The 22962-nt window shown below is 45.4% G+C and overlaps 1 protein-coding gene across 3 annotated transcripts in view; it reads left to right on the top strand.

The window, feature by feature from the left end:
- The window catches only part of DLC1 (DLC1 Rho GTPase activating protein), a 412979-nt gene extending 404895 nt beyond the window's left edge, over positions 1–8084 (top strand). For all 3 annotated transcript variants that reach the window (XM_021694274.2, XM_021694275.2, XM_044912827.1), the window contains 7 exons: positions 28–226; positions 2161–2374; positions 3870–3984; positions 4585–4803; positions 5619–5836; positions 6808–6981; positions 7742–8084. In XM_021694274.2, coding sequence (XP_021549949.1) covers positions 28–226; positions 2161–2374; positions 3870–3984; positions 4585–4803; positions 5619–5836; positions 6808–6981; positions 7742–7862 — 1260 coding nt within the window. In that variant the 3' untranslated portion in view covers positions 7863–8084. The remainder of the gene's footprint in view (positions 1–27; positions 227–2160; positions 2375–3869; positions 3985–4584; positions 4804–5618; positions 5837–6807; positions 6982–7741) is intronic.
- Positions 8085–22962: the final 14878 nt, after the last annotated feature.

The following is a 22962-nucleotide window of genomic DNA, read 5'->3' on the forward strand; positions in this document are numbered from 1 at the left end:
TGACATGTCATGTTTTTCTTCCAACAGGTGGGGCTTTTCAGAAAATCCGGTGTCAAATCCCGGATCCAGGCTCTGCGCCAGATGAATGAAAGTGCCATAGATTGCGTCAGCTATGAGGGACAGTCTGCTTATGATGTGGCAGACATGCTCAAGCAGTATTTTCGAGACCTTCCTGAGCCGCTAATGACGAACAAGCTCTCAGAAACCTTTCTACAGATCTATCAGTGTAAGTGTTCTTTGATTTCCACATTGTTGGCCTTGGGGAAAAGTGGGACCGGCTGAAACCCATGGCTTCCTGTCATGCCTTTCTCTGGAACCCACACGATGACCTCTTGGAAGTATGTGTCATCTGTTTCTTCCTTTTCTCCTTGTTTGTGGAGCAGGTTTCTGTATACCTGTTGAATGATGCAAAAATAAATTTCCCTTATCATCATTCTCTCAATATAGGAGCAGTTACACATTCTTACGTTCTTCTGGGGGAGGTTGAGGCAGAGAGAGGGAGGGAGAGAGAAAGAGAGAAACTTAAGGAGGTTCCACGCCAAGCGCGGAGCCCGATGCCGGGCTCAATCTCACGACCCTGAGATCATGGCCTGAGCCGAAATCAAGAGTCGGACTCTTAACCCACTGAGCCACCCAGGTGCTCCCCACATTCTTACATGCTGAGCCAGGAGCTCACCTTTTCATTCACTTCTAGAACAGTGTTATCTGAGATGCTTCTAGAAGAGCAGGTACCAAGATATTTCTGTTGATGTGCAGCTCTCTAGCAGGGCCTGTTGGGTTTAAAACTTCACAGGTGTCTGTGTGTTTTATCTTGCTGTAAAATGAATAAATAATCTTTTTCTGTTATTCATCTCAGCTTCTGCCAGAAATACTTGGGAAAACAATACCCATGCCCTTCTCACTTTTAAGTAAAGCTTAAAGCAAACAGTTGTCTAAATTAATGATCAAGATCAGGATTATAGCATTTACAGCCCCGTGTTTTTCTTGGCTCAATGTGGTGTTAAAGCAATGTAATATAAAAGCAGCTTCTTTCTTCGTGCTCGAATTGTCTTTAAACCAGTGCATTGGACTTTATTTTATGAGAAATGGAGCTGGTCTGGATTATTTCATTATTTGTTTCATCCTTTCAGATTTTATGAAAACACAGGTCACATTTTCCCCACCAAGGTATTTGTTATGTATTGTAACCATGGAGCTGTTTTAATCAGTTTGTCCTATGGAGCTGCACTTGAGTGACTTGATTTTTCCACCACATGCCTCTTAAAAGACAGATCTGCCTAGTAAAGGAGACCTGAAGGTTGGGCCCAGCATTTTCTACATGTATATTATTTTACTGGCTTGTTTCTCGAGCACATATTTTTATAATCGTCCCCTAGTATGCTTTCCAAAACTTAAGGAAATTACTAGTAAAAATAGCTGTTGTTTCAACTGAGTATTTTAGCAGCTTCCTTTCCACATCTTACGAATGAGCAGATCAGTTATAATTATGGAAAGTCCCCAGAGATAATGAACATTTTTGTGTAAAGGCTGAGAAAGTTTTTATCCCTTTGTACATATCTTAGATACGATTTTTCACTGAGACTAAACCAAAGTATAAATGTGTGTGTTTTCAGTAATCGAGAATGGTACACTAGGGATTTCTAAAAAAAAAAAAAAACTTAGGAAAGAAAAACTAATTCCGTAAACCAAAAGAACAGGCATCATATCTGGAGTTGAACTCCGAGGTGGATTTAGGAGGATATTGGCATTGTGGGTGTCGAAAAATTGTTAACTCCTCCACAGGCGGGAAATCCTTGAGGGTAGTGACGCTGGTGGCGGTCCCTAATTTCTTACATATTAACCTCAAGTACACTTTCTTTTTTTTTTTTTTAGAGATTTTACTTATTTATTTGAGAGAGAGAATGAGATAGAGCATGAGAGGGGGGAGGGTCAGAGGGAGAAGCAGACTCCCCGCTGAGCAGGGAGCCCGTGGATCACAACCTGAGCCGAAGGCAGTCGCTTAACCCACTGAGCCACCCAGGCGCCCTCAAGTACACTTTCTGCAAGTGCTTGTTCAGTACTGGGCTGAGGTCGTTGGGGCTGGTATTTGCTTTGGGACGTTTCCTCGCGATGTGCGTGGAAAAGCACTGAGCTGACGGGGGAAATGTCGGTGTTGAACAGGTGTGCCCAAGGACCAGCGCCTCCAGGCTATCAAGGCCGCCATTATGCTCCTGCCTGATGAGAACCGGGAGGTCCTACAGACCCTCCTTTACTTCTTGAGCGACGTCACAGCAGCTGTAAAAGAAAACCAGATGACTCCCACCAACCTGGCTGTGTGCCTAGCGCCTTCCCTTTTCCACCTCAACACCCTGAAGAGAGAGAATTCTTCTCCAAGGTACGGGTCCGAGGAGATGTGCACACACATGCTCTGTTCTTCAGACCAGGGCAGCCTACCTTTCCTTCTCGGTTGTCCCCCTGGGTTTCTTGGATTCACACTTGAGTCAAGCAGTTTGCCTCCTTCCTTCACAGCCCCCACACTTCCCTCCTTCTCAGCCCTGGGGCTGTGACTTTCTAGACAGTCTAGTGGCACCCAGGTTTTGAGAGAGAGATTTGGGTATGTGCTTAGCCGTGGCAAGCGTTTGCCCTGATCCTCCCCGGCACCCTCTGTGACCTTGCCGTCACACTTTCTGCCAGCAAAAAATCATGCGGATTTACTCACCTCAAAAACTGGATGGAAATAAGGTCCTCACTGCCCTGGCTTCTGCGGGGTCAAGAAAGCCAAGCCCCCAGCCTGTGCTGGAAGTTGTAAGGTGGTTAGCTGGGTCTAAAAGAACTAAGGATAGCGTTGAGCCTCAAAGCCGGGACCTGGCCTAAGCCCATTGTGCGCAAAGCTTCTCCTTAGACGTATATAAGCTGGGAGTGGATGAAGAAGAAGTCAGAGGATCTGGAAAATATCAAAGGCTGATATTTGCTCAGCACTGATTCTGACCCAACCACGGGACTACACCCTTGACATTCATTCTCTCATTTAATCCTGGGAACAATCACAGGAGGTGAAGATCCTGGCAGGGAGGTGAGACTGCAGGGAGGGTCAGTGTAATAAGTAACTTGCCCACATCTGACAGGGGAGATGGCCCAGCCAGTTGGAGCTTCTTACGGCTGTGAATGTTTCCCTTAAGGGCCTCACAGCTGTGAGTAGGTAAGAAAGGAGGCCCTAATGGGACTTAACCCCGTACGTCGGACCCATCCAGCTGATCCTTTTCCTCAGCTCTGAAGGTACTGGACAGATACTCCTTTGCTCCAGGCCTGACGCCTGGTTGTGCTAGGTGAAGTCAGCTTTGCTTCTGAAAGCCGTACAGTACTTAACATATCTTTTTATCTAGTTCTCACGTGAACTGAGGCATTCCATCTTCAATAGGATAGGGAACAAGAGATGAGCAGAAGAGAGAGATCAGATAAGATGAAGAGAAACCTCTAGGAAACAATAGATGGTCCCCTCGCCTTCAGGAGGAGATTTTATTTATTTAAACTGTAAAGAAGAGTGACCCCCATACAGTGCCTCCTGTCCTCGCGCCCCTTGAAGCTGCCTTCTGTCTCCCCACCAACAGCCGTAGACCTTCCAAGCTGCCCTATTTAAATAGGAACCTGTTTAACGTGATGGCTTTTAACAGCCTAGATCTCACTGAGAACAGTCCCTTTCATGTTTTTTGTGCTTTGCCGATAAAACTGAGGAATTTTAGTGACCAAAGTAAAGCTCTCCTGAACCTCTTGGTAACACATAGCCTCCGGTAAAATGGTTTTTTTCTCTCCTTTGGGTTTCCTAGAATAACACATTAATTAAACACACATAAATATTTGAATCTCCCCCCTCCCTTATTTCTTCTGCCTAGGGTAATGCAAAGAAAACAAAGTTTGGGCAAACCAGATCAGAAAGATTTGAATGAAAACCTCGCTGCCACTCAGGGTCTGGCCCATATGATTGCTGAGTGCAAGAAGCTTTTCCAGGTAAGGAGTTGGGGAGCTTTGTTATTTGTTGAGGATTACGTAAATCATGAGGACAAAATCTTAGGCACCGAGTTTGTTCACATCTTACCAAAAGATCTTTCCACAGCTGGAGATTATATACATAGCTCAAGAATGTCTTTCTTTTTTTCCTTTTCTAAGAACATCTTATTTATTTTATAATGTATGAGCTCATTAGAGTTAACGTGTTGAATGAAATTTGCCTATCGCCATACCCCTTGACTTAAAAAGCAAAAGCAACCAATGATCTGAAATAATTCTGTATCTGAGAAGCCTGTCCTCATCCACTTAAGCCCCGTATTCGTCATTTACCCTCCTCCTGTGACTTTCCAAAGCAGAAGAACACCTTACATGGGAATAGGATTTTTAGATACGTTTATGAAGGTGACGTGTTTGTGTCCTCACAATACCTTGGGAGGTCAGCAGGCCCAGGCCTTAGTGTGCAGGGAGACGGAGCAGGTGGGGTGCCCGCAGCACCTCGAGAGCCCAGCGTGTTGCCACTGCCCCGCCCCTTCCCCTGATGGGCATCAGGAACAAGTACAGGCACACTCACCTCCTTTTGGTCTCTCGCGTCCCCCACAGGTTCCTGAGGAAATGAGTCGATGTCGGAATTCCTACACAGAACAGGAGCTGAAGCCCCTCACTCTAGAAGCACTGGGGCGCCTGCATCACGACGAGTCGGCTGACTACCAGCACTTCCTCCAGGCCTGTGTGGATAGCCTGTTTAAAGAGGTCAAGGAGAAGTTTAAAGGCTGGGTCAGCTATTCCACATCTGAGCAGGCCGAGCTCTCCTATAAGAAGGTAAGTCTTGGCTCTGTTGTCAGCCGGTTGAGTTCCAGCGGTCAGGGTTCAGGTTCATCAGAGGTGAGACCCTGGGGCCGGCTCAGCTCTCCACGGGCATCTGTCACCCATTCCCTTCCTTGTAGACCTGGCCAGCCAGGTGATTCGGTTCCCCAGGGAAGAATGGAATCCAGGTCAGCAAGGAATCATAGTCAACTCACGCTTGTTGGAGGAATCGGACCATCTACTGAAATCCTTTGGTTCCACAGAATCACAGTACAGTTCCCTGGGCTATAGGTATTGGGCTTTAGTGCATTCTATGACATGCTTAGATATTTCCATAATTTGATCAGAATCCCCCGGCACGCTCCTCTGTTCTCAGCCACTCTTCTCTTGGCCCGTTAATGAGTGGGGATTACTTGGGGGAGAAATTAACTTGTTAGGACTAGAAGCCCCTTGAGGGCAGGGATGTCTTGTATGGCTTAGCATGATAGGCCCGTGATAGTATTTCTTGATCCCGTCTCTACCACCTTGAAAAGAAATAAACAGTGACAGCACCTGGATGGCCATGCAGGTGTTAGGATGCAGATAAATGATCTGATTTTTATTGCGTTGACCCTCATAAGAGTCCCAGGAAAACAAATGTTAGTAATTTTGATCAGAAAATTGGCCAAAGGCCAGGTTTTCTGGCCTGCTCTTGAATAAACTTGGGGATACCAGCATATAGATAATAATTAGCCTCCAAACACATGACTGTACATATAACCGGCAATTGGCCTTCAAAGTGTAGGGGTGTGTGAATTGTCTTAGTGCTGAAAAATACATCCTCTTTTCAGGTGAGCGAAGGACCTCCCCTAAGGCTTTGGCGGTCCACCATCGAAGTCCCTGCCATGCCTGAGGAAATCTTAAAGCGCCTCCTCAAAGAACAGCACCTCTGGGACGTAGACCTCTTGGATTCCAAAGTGATTGAAATCCTGGACAGCCAAACGGAAATTTACCAGTATGTCCAAAACAGTATGGCGCCCCACCCTGCCCGGGACTACGTGGTTTTGAGGTGAGAGCTTCCAAATGGATCCCTGTAGCAAGGATGTGCCTGGTGTCACTGAATGTGATGAGATGGTAAAATTACGTAAAGTAGAAGGTATGCCTCTGTGAAATAGCGTTGAACCCTTCCAGATACAGAAAATGTGTCTGTATGTATTCCAACAGTGTGTTCATCCCTGAAAATAGTTGGAACGCTTTTGGAATCGAACTCAGAAATAGAGGCCCATTCTGGGCGCCTGGGTGGCTCCGTTGGTTAAGCGTCCAGCTCTTCTTGATTTTGGCTCAGGTTGTGATCTGTGGGTTGTGAGATTGAGCCCTGCATCAGGCTCTGCGCTCAGTGCAGGGTCTGCTTGTTCCTCTCCCCACTCACGCTCTCTCACTCTCTCTCAAATAAATAAATCTTTAAAAATATTTAAAAATACAGCAAATAAATAGAGGCACCTTCAATTGAATATGCTCATTGGTAGCAGTTTCTCGCCCCTTCTAGGATAGATTTTTCTCACCAGAAACAGCAAGTGAATGCATAAGCCAGGAAATAACATTTAAGTCCCAAGTGAGCTGTGGTTAAAGCTGAATTATATGTAATTCATAAATCCTCTGGAGACATTATCGAACGAGGAATTCCAAAAATCTTTGAGGAAATGGCACATCATTAGTCCAGAGCTTTCCAACAGAACAGTGCTCGTTTGGATGGCCATGTGCTAATTCGTGAAATGTAAAAAGGGTTTTCAGTCACACTTCATGTTGGTTCTCTTTCAAAGAACTGATGTGTGAATATATACGCACCGTGGCGGCTCTGTACGGAGTTCCTCACTCGAGAGCCCTCGCACAATAGTTCAGAGGGTGCCATCCATCTAGGACTGGGTCACACAGCATAGGAACTGATCCTGCCCCTCAGTTGTCTCTTTTGACAGTGGGGCCCATTTTCAACTTGGCTTCCTGGCGGTTCCATCTTTTTCCCCTCTGGTTTTGTCTCTACAGAACATGGCGGACTAATTTACCGAAGGGCGCATGTGCCCTTTTACTCACCTCCGTGGATCATGACCGGGCACCTGTGGTGGGGGTGAGAGTCAATGTGCTTCTCTCCTGGTATCTGATCGAACCCTGCGGGTCGGGGAAATCCAAACTCACCTACATGTGCAGAGCCGACTTAAGGTACGTTCTGATTCTGATTTTTGTGACATGGTGAGGGTCATGAGGAAGATGAGACTTTTTGTCTGCTACAGAGAATGGCTTAAATGAACACATCATTGTACCTTGTCTACTCCCTAAAGAGCAGTTTTTATAAAGTAATACCTTCCTGTTTCTTGGTCTCTGGGGGACCGCTTCCTGATCTCAGTCCCTTAGAGAAGGTGGTGGGATACGCTGCTTCTGCCGTGCATTTAAAGCCATAGGAAATGAGAGCTGGAACTAGCAAGCAGATGATTCTCATTTTATATTCAAAGGTATTTGAAAATACGAATATATGTGAATATCTATAGTATGTTTCAGCCATTAGTCAGGCCTATAGCGGGTGCCATTGATGAGTGTGTGTTCATATCAGAAAACTCACTGAAATGCCGCAATACGGCCAAAACGTGAACCTCTCAAAACTTTACACGGTGGTTAAATTCTCACTTGCAGTCTTTGCCTCTTGGTACTTTTTCAGTCATCTGTGTGATCTGTTTTTGTTCTGTATGCTAAAGCTTTCCCTAAACAATGTCACTCAGTGTCTGTACTCAGTGTGTTGTTCCTTGAGAAACTTCTGGCTCCAGAAGTGTAATGGCTATGCCAGGAGGTTACCGTGGAATACTAGCAGTAATCCTTGCTTACGTGGCTTCTGGATCAAGACATGGAAGTGTCCTCGGAGCTCCGTCCGGCTTCTTTCGGGGCTTTCCAGTGTGAAGAACCCATCTGCTTTTCCTTTCCGTTGCAGGGGCCACATGCCAGAGTGGTACACAAAATCTTTCGGACATTTGTGTGCAGCCGAAGTCGTGAAGATCCGAGACTCTTTCAGCAATCAGAACACTGAAACCAAAGACCCCAAATCTAGGTGATGACTGAAGCCGAGCGGCTGTGTCCACCGTCCGGACGTTTGTTTCTGGAAGCCCTTTGCCGGTCCTTGGAAGAATGGGTTCTGAGTCTAGTCCTGAAACTAAGACAGCTAGAAGTTGGAGTGTGGGGATCCCCTGTAGCGATTTTAAGACGTTTTTAAAGCTGCTTCCTGTTTGTTGAAGGTCTAGATTATAGACCTTGCCTGGAATATATAAGACTGTGCAAAAGAAAAAAAAAAGCGTTCTTATTCAAGTTGCTTCTGAGAAGCAAAACTATAAATACGTCACGGAAAATAATGAGGAGACGTCATTCTCTTGTGATACTGGTGTGTGTGTCCCTGTGTCTTCGTATCTGCAGCGTGTTGGGGGACCGGTGTATCCACTGGAATCATTGGTACTCTTCGACCTGTTTCTCACTGAGATGAGCAAAGAAAGGTTTGCACAGAGGAGTGTCTGTACGTGTGTTTGTTGCTGGTTGAGTGGCAGAGAGGTGTACGTTGGAGCACAGTGTCTGGCACACTGGGACGCCTTCAAGAAGGATTTCGATGCGTCAGGTTCAGTTTAACCTGAGATACTGACTGCCCGTGGACCCATCCAGAAAGGGGACCCAACACCCTTGGTCGCTTCTTTCTTTTTCCAAGTCATTAAGCACATTCCTTTTTTACCAACCTCCTCTTTCCTTAAAAGTAATTGTAGTCGATTGATTCCAGTGTCCCTTCTCAAACACAGTTGTCTTTAGACCTGATTGCAAATAGCGATATAGTTTTTAACCAGTATGGATTAGTTCAGGGAAGAAACTACTCCCGCCACCCCCCACCCCCCACCCCCCACCCTTACTAGCTCCAAAGCACAGTTTTATTTGGGGGTTTTTGTGTTTGTTTTGTAAGTCAAGATACAACAACTGAACACCCTAAACATCTACTCCTGAATCAAGCCTCAAACCTTTTACCTGTTGGAATGCTTTGCATTTTCCTGTTTATAACCAAAAGTCTTGAAGACACACCGAAAACATCGGAAACTATGTATGTCCCAAGGAAATCCCTGTAAATTTAACCCACGGTATTAAAATTTAACAACAGGTGCTGATTGTTGTTAGTCACGGCATTTCTGAAAGCTGCACATATTTAGTTGTTGGATTTGTCCTGAAGTTTTCAGCAAATAGTTTTTCTGGTTTTGCAACTTTTTTTGTGTGTGCTTTGTTTTCCCTACATTTCTTTTTCTTTTCCTTTATAGTGATGCCCTTGGACTATCTTTTTAGCGGTAAAGGAAAATAGTTATCACAGGGAAAAAAAACTGAAAAAGCACCAGCACAGTTTTTTGGAAGGGTGGGTGGTCTTCGTCCAGGTTTTACTGTAACCATAAAGATTGACTCATGAGACAGTATTAGTGAATTTATTTTGTATGGATCAAAAGTGAATAATGTATGAATGAGAGATGTAAGAAGGATTTTTATTTTGTTATAATTTAGTTACCATTGTCAGTGTTATTTCAAAGGTTCTTTGAAGAATTTGCAGTGGGGGGGGAGATTAGAGTTTTAAAATTTGAGTATTTTGGATATCAGTGTTCCTCATGAAGATATACTTGTATATTCAATTTTAATAGCTTTCAGATTTGTAAGATTATATGTTGTATATACCATTCTATTAAGATAAAGAAACATGTACACATGTCCACTGTGCTTTCAAACATAGATAAAGCATGATAAAAATTATTATTTAAAATATACTTGTATTTATACCTCAGATATTCTTTTGGGTTTTGTACCTCAAGGCCTTTTTTTTTTTTCCTAATGTAAATACACTTTACATGAATACAATCTAAGTGAAAGAAAAAATAAAAGAAGAGGTTTATAACTTGCTCTATATCTGTACAGAATATAATCCATAAGTGCACTATTAAATGTTTAAAGTAAGGGAAAGGTCTGGCCTGCTTTCCTGTGTATTGCATCTCACTCCTACCCTTAAAAACCACAGATTGCAAAGTGTATCATTCTAGCATCAACTAAAATGAAAATCAGATTTGCTGAAGGAGAAATTGGACTGCAAATCATTCCAAGGCCAAACTGCCACTGAGCCACTCACTAACAAACAGGAAACCCTGGTGAAGGTTCAGGAAGCATGGAGATTCTCTCCTAACAAAGGTCGTTAGGAAACGATGCTGAGAGAGTTACAAGGATAAGGAGCCAGCGAGAGAAAGATGCTCATAAGCAAAGCCAAGGTCACCATTAAAGTCCACACAAGGTCTCTTTCCCACTGGTCCGCTTTCCTGTAGAAAGGATTCCTTACACGTACGACAACAGGAGAATTCAAAGGATGTGAATGTTCCAAGAACTCTGTGTAAGCCACCTCAAGTGCTATTGCCATGACTTACTATTGTGACTAATCACCTAGATTGTAAGCTCTTTGAGGGCAGGGCTCTTCTACACATCTTTATAATCCCCTACAGCGGCTTTCAGTGTTTTGTACTTGTAGGCACCTAATAAATTTATTATTTGCTAAATGGAACTCGTTGACTCAGCTTCTGTTATTTGAGAAGGGAGAGAACCTGAGATGCCATCTGTCGTAAGCCCTCACTTTGGTGCATCACTGCCCATTTTGAGATTGCAGGGAGTGGACATGGTTAAACCTAATGGAATCTTTAAGTTTGAGCTGGTTGAAGGCGCGTGGATACTGTATATAGAGGCTGCCGACACTGATTCTAAATTCAGAGTTCTTTGTGATGGAGTTTTAATCCTAAGTCTTGTTTCTTGGAAACTGCTGCCAATTTAGAAGAGGTTTTATTTTGACAAACACTCAGCCTGGGTATAGTAGAGGGGAAAAAACCAAACTTGACAATAATTTTTAAAAGACACAGAGACCAAAGGTTTTGTTTTGTTTTGTTTTCCCTCCTCTTCTCTACCTCCAGACCCAGTTTCCTCAGAGCTAAATAAAATAAAGCACGGGGCGCCCGGGTGGCTCAGTCAGTTAAGAATCTGCCTTCTGTTCAGGTCATGATCTCGGAGTCCTGGGATCGAGCCCCACGTCAGGCTCTTTGCTCAGCCCGCTTCTCCCACTCCTCCTGCTTCTGTGCTCTCTCTCAAATAAAATCTTAAAAACTCAAAACATGTCCTAAGCCTGAAATACCTACAACTTTAGTTGTTTGACAGGCTGCAGAGGGTTACCAGGAGGGAGGAGACATCCTTAGATGCCACTGTAGATTCATTTGGCTTTGTCAGGCTACCCATTTACTTCGTCCACTCCTTGAGTCAGTTATTCAATGCCTACTGTTTACCTCACACTGCGCTCAGTACTGAAGACGCGGCAGTGAGCAAAATGTCCTCACCCTCCCGTCACAGAACTAAAACCTGCTCACAGACATGAACAGAAATGATACGCCATGTACTGACTGTGAGGACAGGCTCCTGGGCACTCAGGAGGGGTGGCTTAAGATCTTCATGGAACAAAACTCAAGGTAGTTATTATACTCAAAACATCTTGCTCACCAATTTATAGATAGAATAACTTGGAAAATTCTAACAAAATCAGATGGTTCTTTTAAGAGAGTTTTTTTTTTTTCAGAGCTGTTTTTCAGAGCTGATGAAGACAAGTGAGATTTTTGAAAAGTAAAATCTAAAAAATTAAGATGATCCTAATCAGTGCTTTATAACATCACTAGTTAGGTGTGTGTATGTGTGTGTGTGTGTGATGTGTGTGTGTACAGGGAGAGACAGGCTATAGAGGTGTGTAGAATTTTATAACACCATTCGTGGGTCTTTATTTCTGTCCACTTTTCACACTTAATTTAAGCTTCACACACACCCCATGAAGCATAAGTATTATTCTAAAATAAGGATACACCTTAGAGAGGTAGTGACAATTAAGGTACCCAGAGCCGGAGGAAGGAGCCAAGACTCCAGCCCAGGTCCATTGCCTCAACCATCTCTCATTTGCTGACCTTTCCCTAATCAGGAGGTAAATTTCTCATCGTAGCAGCCAATCCACATGGCCCCAGCATCAGAATTGAGAAGAACTAGGAAAATGAAGGTTCATAGCAAAATGATCACATTAATCCAGGTCTCAAATTAAATCATCCCTACGACTGAGATGCTGAAGGTGGTATTACGTAGGAAAAAATAAATATGAGGCAAAGTTTGGCTCCAAGTTAATGCTTGAAAGAACTTACAGTTCTGTTTGCAAATTGAATATCTAATTTGAAACGTAGAAGACCTCCCTGTGAAACAGAGGACAGATCCTCCCCCATCTGCAAACGCAGAACAATTAGATTGTGCTCCGATTGCAACCTGCCCAACCCCTCTGATCTCACATTGCTGCAGCGGTACAAGGGAAACATCTACCTACAGGCTTCTTAACTTGCAGCCCACACCAGAACCCCGGTCCTGTGACTTTCTGCAATATGTCATTACGCCCTTCCGACACACAAGCAGACCGTGAAGTACACCTGAGATCTTCGTGAAGGTGCTTTGAAAAGCAAGGGCTAGTGAAAGGGAAAGGCGCTTTCGTGAAAGCAAAGTGGGATTGGGCCCAAATGCTTTACCTCACCTGCCTGTTGAAGCATACATTAATGATTATAAAGCAGAAATCCTCAACAATGAGATCATGGCATGCGTGTCATCTTGGTCTTCCATCAGGATGAAATTTGCCTAAGGAATTTAAATTCCATTTGCCTAAGGAATGCAAATTACAAAAGACCTCAAAGAGCCTGTGGCAGGGGGAGCTCAGGTAGGTCTGTGCAGTTGCTCTGCATTTGGGCCCATTCTCCAGGGGAGGATCAGTCCTTTGCGGGCAGGGAGTTTGCTAAATCATGTTGGCAGCTGTGGCCCCGCGTAATTACCCTTGCTGTGTGTATACACGGTTCCCAGTGGAGTGGCGATTTGCCTGTCTGCGCCCAAGGCTGTGTTGACACCCATGGCATAAACACCTCTTTGCCGAGATTTTCCACCTCATTGGACTTACTAGTTCAGGGCTAAAAACATTGCTTCTCAGAGGGGATTTTCATTTCTTTCTCTCTCTTTCCTATTAAGAGACAGAGCGTTTTGGAAAGCAAAAAGCCTTCCTCTCTTTAGGACTCTGAGTATGGATCTCATCAACCATGGTGAGGGACTTGATCCTGGAAAAATAGTCTAATTCCCAAGGACACACTGTTTCAGAAAGCTTTGTAGGTTACAGGTACCTTTCAAGACCAAGTGTGTCTAGCTCCAGTCTGAATGGACTTGTTGAGCCACCCATGAACAAGCAATTTAATGTGCTCGGTACCGGGATGTGTGCATTATGTACAGTTGATGTCACATTTAAATTTCATAGCAGTCCTTTGAAGGAAGCCTTTTAGACTCCTTTTATTCATGAAGAAGCTCAAAGAGGTAGGGAGGCTTAAAGAAAGAAAGTAGCTGTATAATATTTGCAAAGGGACTCAAGAAGTTCTAGAGCAGCCTGCGCAACAGAACATTCTGCCGGGATGGAAATATTTCTTCTCTGGGCTAATAGGGTAAGCACTGGCACGTATGGATGTTGAGCACTCAAGATGTGGCTCATGTGACCAAGGAGCTGACTGCTTAGTTCCATTTAAATTTTGTATTAGTTTAAATTTAAATAGCTACGTGTAGCTAGCGGCTACCGTGTTAGTGTAAGTTCTATTTCAGAGATCAAAGAATACTTGCAAGGAGTCCAATTCCCATTTCTCTCTTCCACCTATAACAGTCTTGAAGGGAGGGAGGGAGGGAGGAAGGAAGGAAGGAAGGAAGGAAGGAAGGAAGGAAGGAAGGAAGGAAGGAAAGGAAAAGGAAGGAAGAAGGAAGGAATACGGTAAATATTTATTAAAATTTTATTAAAATCTCCCTGGCCACATTTCAGCTCAGCCACAAGACTCAAACGGCATCTCCTCCAGCCCATGGCAGCCTTCTGAGTTTCTCAAGCTTGAGTTGATTGACCTCTTTCCTTTGCTGCCAGAGTATTGGTACATTTCCAAACCAGAGATAAAGATGTAGCTGATCTGGGAGAATGTTTAATAATTCAGATTATTCTGCTCTGCTGGCTGCAAGCAAAGTCATCCTCACAGATGTTGCTGTTGGGACAAACAGCGGTTGTCCCTTCGTGGTCTGAGCCTGTCCCCTCAGTTTCCTTGACTCCAGTGGGAAGCCCTGGAGTCAGGCTGGTTTGCAGGAGCGAGAGGGAGAAGTCATGGGAAGAGCAGTTTACGAAAGTTTTTAAGGCTAAAGACTGTCCAAGGCCAGCCACTCCTCCCATGGAAGCTCAGTGAAGCTTCCTCACCCTGCTCAAGCAAGCACTTAGCACAGGAGATAATCAAGGAAATGGAGGATTTAATGTCATGCTCCAGAGAAGCTAGTTTTCCTGACTTCTAGGGCTGGCTGATAGGGTGTATTTTTTCCAATAACAAAGATAAGCCAAACTTTATTTTGAAGTTCACACAGTTCTGTAAAGATTATTAAAGCAAAAAGAAATCTGAACCCTCCAGGACCCTGTGAAATGTTGCAATATCTCAAAGTGATGGAGAATATTTTATTCCAAGACCCAGAACACTGAAAATGGAATATGTTTTCCTGCCACTTTATGCAAAGAAAAGAAGATGCTAAATTTCCAGAAGCAACATGACTTGGCTGGGAAGGCAGACTAATGCTATAGCGGTTGGTTTATGGGCTTGTTGGTTTGTTTTTAACCCACCTAATGCCACCAACACCCCTGAGTCAGATTGATCTCTAGCCTCGGTGCCACCAGTGGGCATCTCCAATTGGGCCTTCTACCCTGACACATCCAACAGGACTATCCATGACCTCCCCTTTTGAATGACTTCAGTGGATAGTTCAGCCTGACTTCAAGGGACCAGGGGCCATTTTTCGTGATTTTTGCCTTTTCATGACACAGCAGACCTAACAGAATAAGAAAGGAGTTTCAAAGACTAACTCCATTTACTTGCTGTCATCCACGTCCTGGTTTTCTCTGCTCCTAAACCCACTTAATCCCAAGAAAAGTACAAATGGAGATAAAATCAGGGAATATGAGGGACAGCGCCTCCAAATAAAACAAAACCCTCATTCGAGCAACGAAAGAAGAAAGAAGCAGTATGAGAAGGAAGCAAACAAAAGAAGGACCAATGCAGCGTTTCTAACTACTAAAATACACTCACTAAAGTCAGGATCCACCCCTCCTCCATCTGCCTCTGTGTTTGGGAGACACCCAAAGAGCCAGACTCTTTCATGTTGACTGATGAAATGCCTTTTCTTACTTCATTTTTCACCCTAACTTCTTGGCCTCTTCCTTTTCTTGTCCTCTTGTCAGGTGGATCTGATTCCCTCTGGCCATATTTCTTCCTTGTCTCTCCCATGACTTGTCCCTCTCGATCCTGCAAACCAGCCTGACTCCAGGGCCCTCCCCTGGCCTCCCAAGTTGGCTCTTCCCTCTGTTTTCCCTCAGTCCTTCTCCATTTCTGTCATTTCTTACACCTGCCTGTGCCTCCCCTTCCCACCCCACATCCTCCAAAAAAACCCAAAAAACAAAACAAAGCAAAAAACTATAAAAACAAAACTTTTTAGTTTCTTAGGATCCCTTTAATGTGCAAAGCAGGAAGATGACTTCGTGTTTCTCTTGCTTCTATTAACATACAGATATTCAGCCTATCTCTGCTAGGCAGGCTCTGGGATCTTGAGCGTTTGCCTGCTTTGGCCAAGGACAACTATCCAAATTGTTCTAGAGGGAATATCATGGGAGGTAGTAAGGCATTGGGGTGAGAGCTAATAGTCACTCAGCAAGTCGGGCAGGTAAAGGAGAGAGCCCTGGGGGGGGTAGCCGGGGAAAGTAGATTGTTTCTGAAGTTCAGGGGCCCGTTGGCGTGGGTTTGAAGTAACCAAGGGGTGTGAATATATAGGTTTGAAGACGAAGTTCACCAACAGAGAGGGGAGGGGTACACAGAGGACATCAAAGTTCCTCTGTGGTGGGAAATACATGGGCTCGCTGGGGGGAAGGGTGGCTCTCAAAGTGGAGGGAACATGCCTTCCTCTGGGATGGCAAAGAAGGACAGGCTAATAAAGTATCTTGGTGAGTCAGAGCCTCGGGGCCGTGGAGTCAGAGAAGGTTGAACTGCATGGGGCTTGTGAGATGGCCGAACCCAAGTACCTAATTTTCCTAAAGCAAAACCAGAGGTAGAGGGGCTGTGATTTCAACCACAGGGACACATGGGCTAAGGCTGGCATCCGGGGAAGAGTCACCCTGGAGGGGCTTACATGTTTCTCCCCAGTAAAACAGCAGATGCGCTACTCAGTGTCAGCCCTTTCTCTGAGTTTACCTCCAGCGAGGGGCCCTGACTCTCAGTCACGCCTCTGGCTCTCCTGGGGCTGGGCCAGCCAGCACTGTCAGCCCGCACTGTCCTTTCTACTTTCGCCATCATTATTCCCCAAAGCTGGGAGTAGCCCTGGGGTTGCATGAGGAATTGTTCATTTAAGCTGGTAGGTCTATCTGATTCTGGTTTTTCCATGTATTATCCTATTTAATCCTCACTGCAAACCTGTGAGGTTGGGAGGCATTATGATCCCATTTTGCAGATGAGGGAAAACCGAGCGCTGCTGGTTGTCGGGGTTCCCCGCAGAGAACGTGCGTGTGGCCCATGGCTAGCACTCAGCTCTGTTAGTTGCTGGTCTTTATTATTATTATTCTAGAGCTCATATTGTGTCCCAGGTAGGAGCACAGACTCTGGACAGATTCTCAGAGGTCAAACCACCGTTTATACTAACGGTGTCAGCTCAGGGAAATGGTTTCTTAACCTCAGTTTTCATATATGTAAAATGGAGATAATCATAATAAAGATATTACAACCGTGCCCAATGCATTAGAAGCACTATGTAAGTATTATTACTTCTGAATGTCTGTTTCTTATTCTTTCCTCTTTGAAACACCTGCTAAAATAAACCACACATACTCATAAGATTAATATTTGTTTAAAGATTTATTTATTTTGAGAAAGAGAGAAAGAGCAGGGGGAGAGGCAGAGGGAGAGAATCTTCAAGCAGACTCCCCGCAGAGCACAGAGGCTGACGCACGACTCCATCTCCACCTGAGCCGAAACCAAGAGTCGCACGCTTAACTGACTGAGTCACGCAGGTGCCCCTCATAAGATTAATCCTAATTAAGATTGATACTGTCCAAGCTTGAGTGGCCAGGCCCCATGGTGAAGGCCTGATGCCTTCGTTTCTTTGTGGAGTCTCTAATCCAGCACCATTGGCCCCAGATTTTTACTTGGTTAATCATTCAACAAACTTGTGGAGTCCCTACTACGTACCAACAGAGGAAAGGCACAAAAGTGTGTCACCCCTCTTGACGTGGAGATATATGTAGCTTTTTTCAAGGAGACAAATAATTTCAATAAAATGTGCTATGGTGGAAACTCCACCCCGAGGCCCAGAGAAGGAGATGACACGTGAGCTGGGTGTTGAAGGATGATGGAGGACCGGGAAGGCATTCCAGGCGGCCTGGAGGAGTCTGGCTTGGTGAGGAGGCAGGGAAGGGCTCTGCGTGGCTGGGGGTGGGGGGGTTGTCCGGGAAGGTTTGGCAAGAGAAGGACCCGGAGAATCAGGCACCTGTGAGATTGAGAAGGGCCTCCCATACCATTCTTAGGAATTTGGGTGTCACCCTACAGGCAACGGGAAGCTTCAGAAGAAAGCTTTGAAGGAGAGGAGCAATGCAATTTTGTAAAGAGAAGTCTGCAGGTGGTGTGGAGAGTAGATGGAGCAGGACGGCCCGAAGAGATCAGCAACTGAGTCCCTTGCAGTAATACCCACAGAAGACCATGAGCTCCAGAACCAAGAGGGGGCCGTGGCAACAAAGCGGGAGGAGCCACTGAACACAGTTAATGAGGAGGCCGACTGAGCAGGATTTGGTGACAGCCTCCTTGAGATGAGAGAGAGGTTGGTGATTGGCAATAAGGCTCCAACTCTGCAGAGCCCCGCACAGCCCCGCACCGCAGCCGGGCGGAAGGTGATGCTCTCCCTTCAATGTACGCCTTTCAGGTGGGAGCAGAAACAGGTTGGAGATGAGGATGGGAAAGTCTGGCAAGTTGTGGGTGCATGGCGGACTCCGCAGGGCATCTAAGTGAAGCTGCGCCACGGCCAATGGAAACCTGGCACGAGGGTCCCGAGAGAAGCCTGGCCTGAGGTGTGCATTTGGAAGGGTAAAGGGGGCAGCTGAAACCAGGGATGGCAGGGAGGGGGCCTGGCTTCAGGAAGAACAGAGAGGCCCTGCCCATGCTGTCCGGGCCCTGGAGTGTTGGCCACATGCCTAGAGGTCACCTTATAAAAGATTCCAGGGCCGTGGGATAGGGAGATGGGCTCCTTGATAAGTATCAGGAACCTAGGGGTTTGGGGTTTTTTTTTTTTCTTAACTTGATGTTTTAGGCTCCCGAATACCCTAGTTTATAGGATACAATGAATTTTGTTCATGAATCCCTTCCATAGTGGGCTGGAGGCTTCATGGCGAAGTGGAATGTAAAAAGAGTGACCTGCGTCGACCAAAAAACTTAATTAAATGAAGTAAGTGTGCACATCAGTAAAAAAAAAAAGTGAGAAATTCGCCCTAGACTCTCTGATATTCAGACGCAGTCCCTGATTCACAAAGCTTGTGTGTACCAGTTACTACTCTAATATCTTTATTTTTTTTAAGATTTTATTTATTTGAGAGAGAGAGAGAACACAAGCAGGGTGAGGGGCAGGCAGAGGGAGAAGGAGAAGCAGACTCCCCACTGAGCAGGGAGCCCGATGTGGGGCTCGATCCCAAGACCCTGGGATCATGACCTGAGCCGAAGACAGACACTTAGCCAACTGAGCCGCCCCTACTTTAATAGCTTTAAAAGGCAAAAACAAAAAGGACCCCCAAAAAAGGCTGATGCCAAGCATATCTTAGCACAATAAATCTGTACATATTGATTAAAACACTTTGCTGATGTATAAGGAATTACATCCTCCCCGGTATGGTGTCATTTGCTATCCTGTGATCATCAGAAGCTTCCATTGGTGGTCACAGGTAGTTTTGATAAATTATGAGAAAACTAATTAATTAGGTTTGCTTAATGCACTTTCATTGACCAGACACCAGTTTTCAGAATGTGAAGTCGCTGAGGGTTGAAAACACAAACAAAACAAAATAAAACCTCTATCCTGGGTGTCGAGGAGCTGGAAAACCCCCAGCAAGGCTCTGCCCTTACTCACTCTGCTGGTTACTGACGTGGGCGCCACCCAGCAGTGCCACAGATGTTCCCCCAGGTGACCGAAGGGTCCTGCCTGCTCACATTTCCAAACACTTCTGTGAAATGGCTAAGTGGAAGATTTTAACCCTGCCTCGCTCACGCAAATTCATGCTTCGAGAGACTCTAAGAAGGCCCCCAGGGTGGGTAAAGTGTCCTTCCTCTGGGTTCTGTGTTGCCACAGTATTTTGTCACCGTCTGGATTTGTGCTTTGTTTTGTTTTGATTTGTTTGGGTTTTTGTCTGGGTCTGCTACTACCAGACAGTAACCTTGTCAGGGGCAAACATTACCTTACTTCATTCTGTCTCTTCAACACCTAACCTGGTGCCTGTCATATGCCCAGAGCTCCATAAGAAAGTGTGGAGCAGAACAGAGACACTCTGCTTTACAACAAGACTTGCCTTTGAAGACAGAGGACGAAGAATATATATTTTCTACTAGGAAAAGTTCAGGCTCCAGCTCCAGGCTCGGAAAAATGAAAGGGTAAGAAGGCTGCCTCGTGGTCTGCATCTGCTGGATAAGGAACTTCTTTCTCCAGACCGTGCCTACGGCCGCCCAGCAAACATGTCCAAGCACTTACTATAAGCACACAACCAACAGGAGATGCGGCTCTTGCTGACTTGGAGCTTCCATCTAACTGAGGGAACAGAAATCTAACAATTCATAAGCGAGTATCTTGGGGGCTCTAGGAATGCGCCCCCTTAATGACAGATGCAGAGAGCGGAGAGGAAACTGGATGGTGGGTATCTTTCTTGTCCTTGTTATCAGTCTGGACTCTGCGACACCATCAATCTAAATCAGCATTTGTCCTCCGAGTTAGGACTAATGGAGCCTGGAGGAGATTTTAATTAGGGCGAGGATGGACAGACACATTGGACGCTGCGTCTGTTCGTTTTTTTCCAGAAAACGGCCATCTAAACGCTCACAGGGTATGTTTTTCCTCCTTTGTATTAAGGTCTCAGCTATCTAGGGCTTTACCAGAGCTGTTTGTAATTGCATTCCATCTCTCGGCTTCAAATTACTCTGACGATTTTCCTTAGGACTCTGTTTTACATGAGCCCTGGTGGGTGTGATTGTATCTGAGCTAACTTTTCCAGGCATTTACCTACTCACCTACTCAAGCATCTCTCCTTTAAAAAATAACACGCAATGAAATCTGAAGATACTTATTTCACTCAGCACAAACAGCTCACAAACAGAAATCGAGACTTAGACAAGCAAAATCTTTGAACTGTCAGACATCAGTCTGTAATGGACAGGAAACGTATTATATGTAATTTAATCACCAACCTCTGTTTTCAATCCTCACATTTCTCTTCCCAGATAAAGGGCCTCTTCTCACACTCCCTTATCTTTGCCTAAAGCCTCACCTCTGGAAGAAGCTACGAGGAACCACAAAGAGAGTTAACTTGGTTGCAACAAGCTGGGAAGAAAAAATAAAAAGGCGTAAATGAGGTTGACGCACTGAGGTTTTACGTTCAGACTGAGTTGAGACTCATACATTTGTAGTGCTTCCAAATGTCACTTGCCAGGACCATGGGACGGGCCGCATCTTGGTTCAAAGATGCTGATTCCACAAGGAGATTCTCCACCCCAGTCCATAAGGAGGGTCTGGGATTCCACCAAGCTAGGAGGAGACCCCTGCACTTGACAAATCCCTTCAAATTAATCCCTGACATGAAGGGGCTTACAGTCTACTCATCTGATCATATTTTTAGCATTATCTCTAGCACCTGTTGGGTCTCAGGTGTACGGAGCGGCTTAGAAACCTGCAGAGAGGGGCGCCTGGGTGGCTCAGTCCTTAAGCGTCTGCCTTCGGCTCAGGTCATGATCCCAGGGTCCTGGGATCGAGCCCCGCATCGGGCTCCCTGCTCGGTAGGAAGCTTGCTTCTCCCTCTCCCACTCCCCCTACTTGTGTTCCCTCTCTCGCTGTGTCTCTCTCTGTCAAATGACTAAATAAAACCTTTAAAAAAAAAAAAGAAAGAAAGAAACCTGCAGAGACTTCTGACAGAGGGGAGGGGCTGAGGAGGCAGAGGGAGGAGAGGATTTCAATATAGAGATGCCCAGTTCAATGACTGGCTGGGTGACGCCCCGTACGTGAAATCCACTTCATGAGACCAAATGCTCAGGTGGATTGTTACCTCCTCAGGTGGCTAGGATGAATTCTGACCCCACCTCCCCATGAGGACTTGCCAGCCCCGACTTGTCGGGCTTGGGAATGACGTCGGTTTAGGTCGCGGCTGAGCTGATAGCGCTGTAGTGTGTGTGCTCATGGGGTGGGGGTGAGCAGAATTGTGCTGTCACCCAACACACAGCCTGTTACTTAATATTCCACCCCCATGGCTACACTTTGATATCACTAAGCACTGCTAGTTGGCAGTAATAACACCTGACCGATGGAAAATCTCAGTGGGAGCAGAATTCTAGGGCTCCAGTCCTTAATTGAGCTGAGCCTCTGTCCATGTCAAGAACTAGAAAGAAGAAATATGGCTTCTAGACGAAGGGTCAGGGGAGAAATAAGGGGACTTCAGGTATACTGGTCTCCATGAGGGGCTTGGGAGAAACACGCTTTTTTTTTTTTAATTTGGTCCATAGAAATGTAAGCATTGCTGGAATATTTTCATGGGGTGGTGGCCTTTGAAAATCTTCCAGGATGAAATCACCTCTAGCCCTCCCTGTAGAATAAAGCTGTGACTTGTTCGTGGCCAGGGTGGACCCCGAACCATTTCCTGAGAAAAGTTCCTGGCTTTGCCTGAAACACCTCTACACCCCACAGCAGTCTAAAATTTCTAGTCTACGGATTGCCCCTCAATTAACAACGAACTATGGTCTCTCTCTGCGCTGAACGGGTGCCTTCCAAGCCTGAGCCAGAGGCTGGGTGAGAACGTCCCCCGGGAAGGGGCTATTTCAAAATTACTCAGTGCATCACTCTTCTTGGTACTTGAGGTTCTTTCTTTCGGGTACAGCCAGACATGGGAAAAGTAAATATTCAGACATTTAATATGTAGGTTCCAAAGAAAATACACAGTTGCGTTTCCATCGTGGTAGGAAGCAGTTAAGCATTTGGTTTGGATCGGCTTGAGTTTGTGGAGCCAGGGCCCCTGTCCCTCCCAGTTCCACTCTGAGAAACCTCACATCAGGAAACCGTTTTACTCCTAAGGACTGCAGAAAGCCCTTTGTCCCCTGAGTTTGCTCTCAGAACTGACTTTATCTCCTCCAACCTGAGTTTTTTGAGATGAGAACCTGAGAATCAAATTTGAAACTCAGTGTAACAATCCCAGGGCCCCCTTGTATTGCACAACTTCTCAGACTCCCCACCCACCCGCCCCACTAGTCTCCCTCATCCTCATGTTAGCCCGAGCTTTGGTTGTGAGCTGTCTCAAACCTTTTCTGCAATCAGGAAGTCATCACAAGCAAACAAGTATTGAAAATCATCTGTTTCAGAGGCTGCTTGTCCAAGTATATACGTATCCAAGTCCATATATCCAAGTATATATATGTATCTCCAAGATAAACCCACCAGGCTTTGTTTCAAGTCTTTTCTCCCTACCCCCACCCCCCGGCCCTTCATGGCTTCAGTTTCAGTAAGAGGGTTACTAGCTAAACTAGACACCCAGTACAGACCCATCCATGCACATTAGAAGGTACTGGAAAAAATGTTTGTTGAATGAGAACCAGGACATTTGTGGTGAGAAGAAACTGAAGCTTTGCCCGACAGTTTAGAAATTCTTTTCACCTTCAATTACATGAGCTCCCAGTTTCCTGACCTCATAACCCACTTCATTTTGCTCTTCCTTATGAGCGCCCTCTGTTTTGGGCACCATGATGGTGTTCCCTTGTGCCCATTTCCCTCTCTTTGGGGGAA

Source organism: Neomonachus schauinslandi, chromosome 2 (genome assembly GCF_002201575.2).
Source record: "Neomonachus schauinslandi chromosome 2, ASM220157v2, whole genome shotgun sequence".
Classification (NCBI taxonomy): Eukaryota; Metazoa; Chordata; class Mammalia; order Carnivora; family Phocidae; genus Neomonachus; species Neomonachus schauinslandi.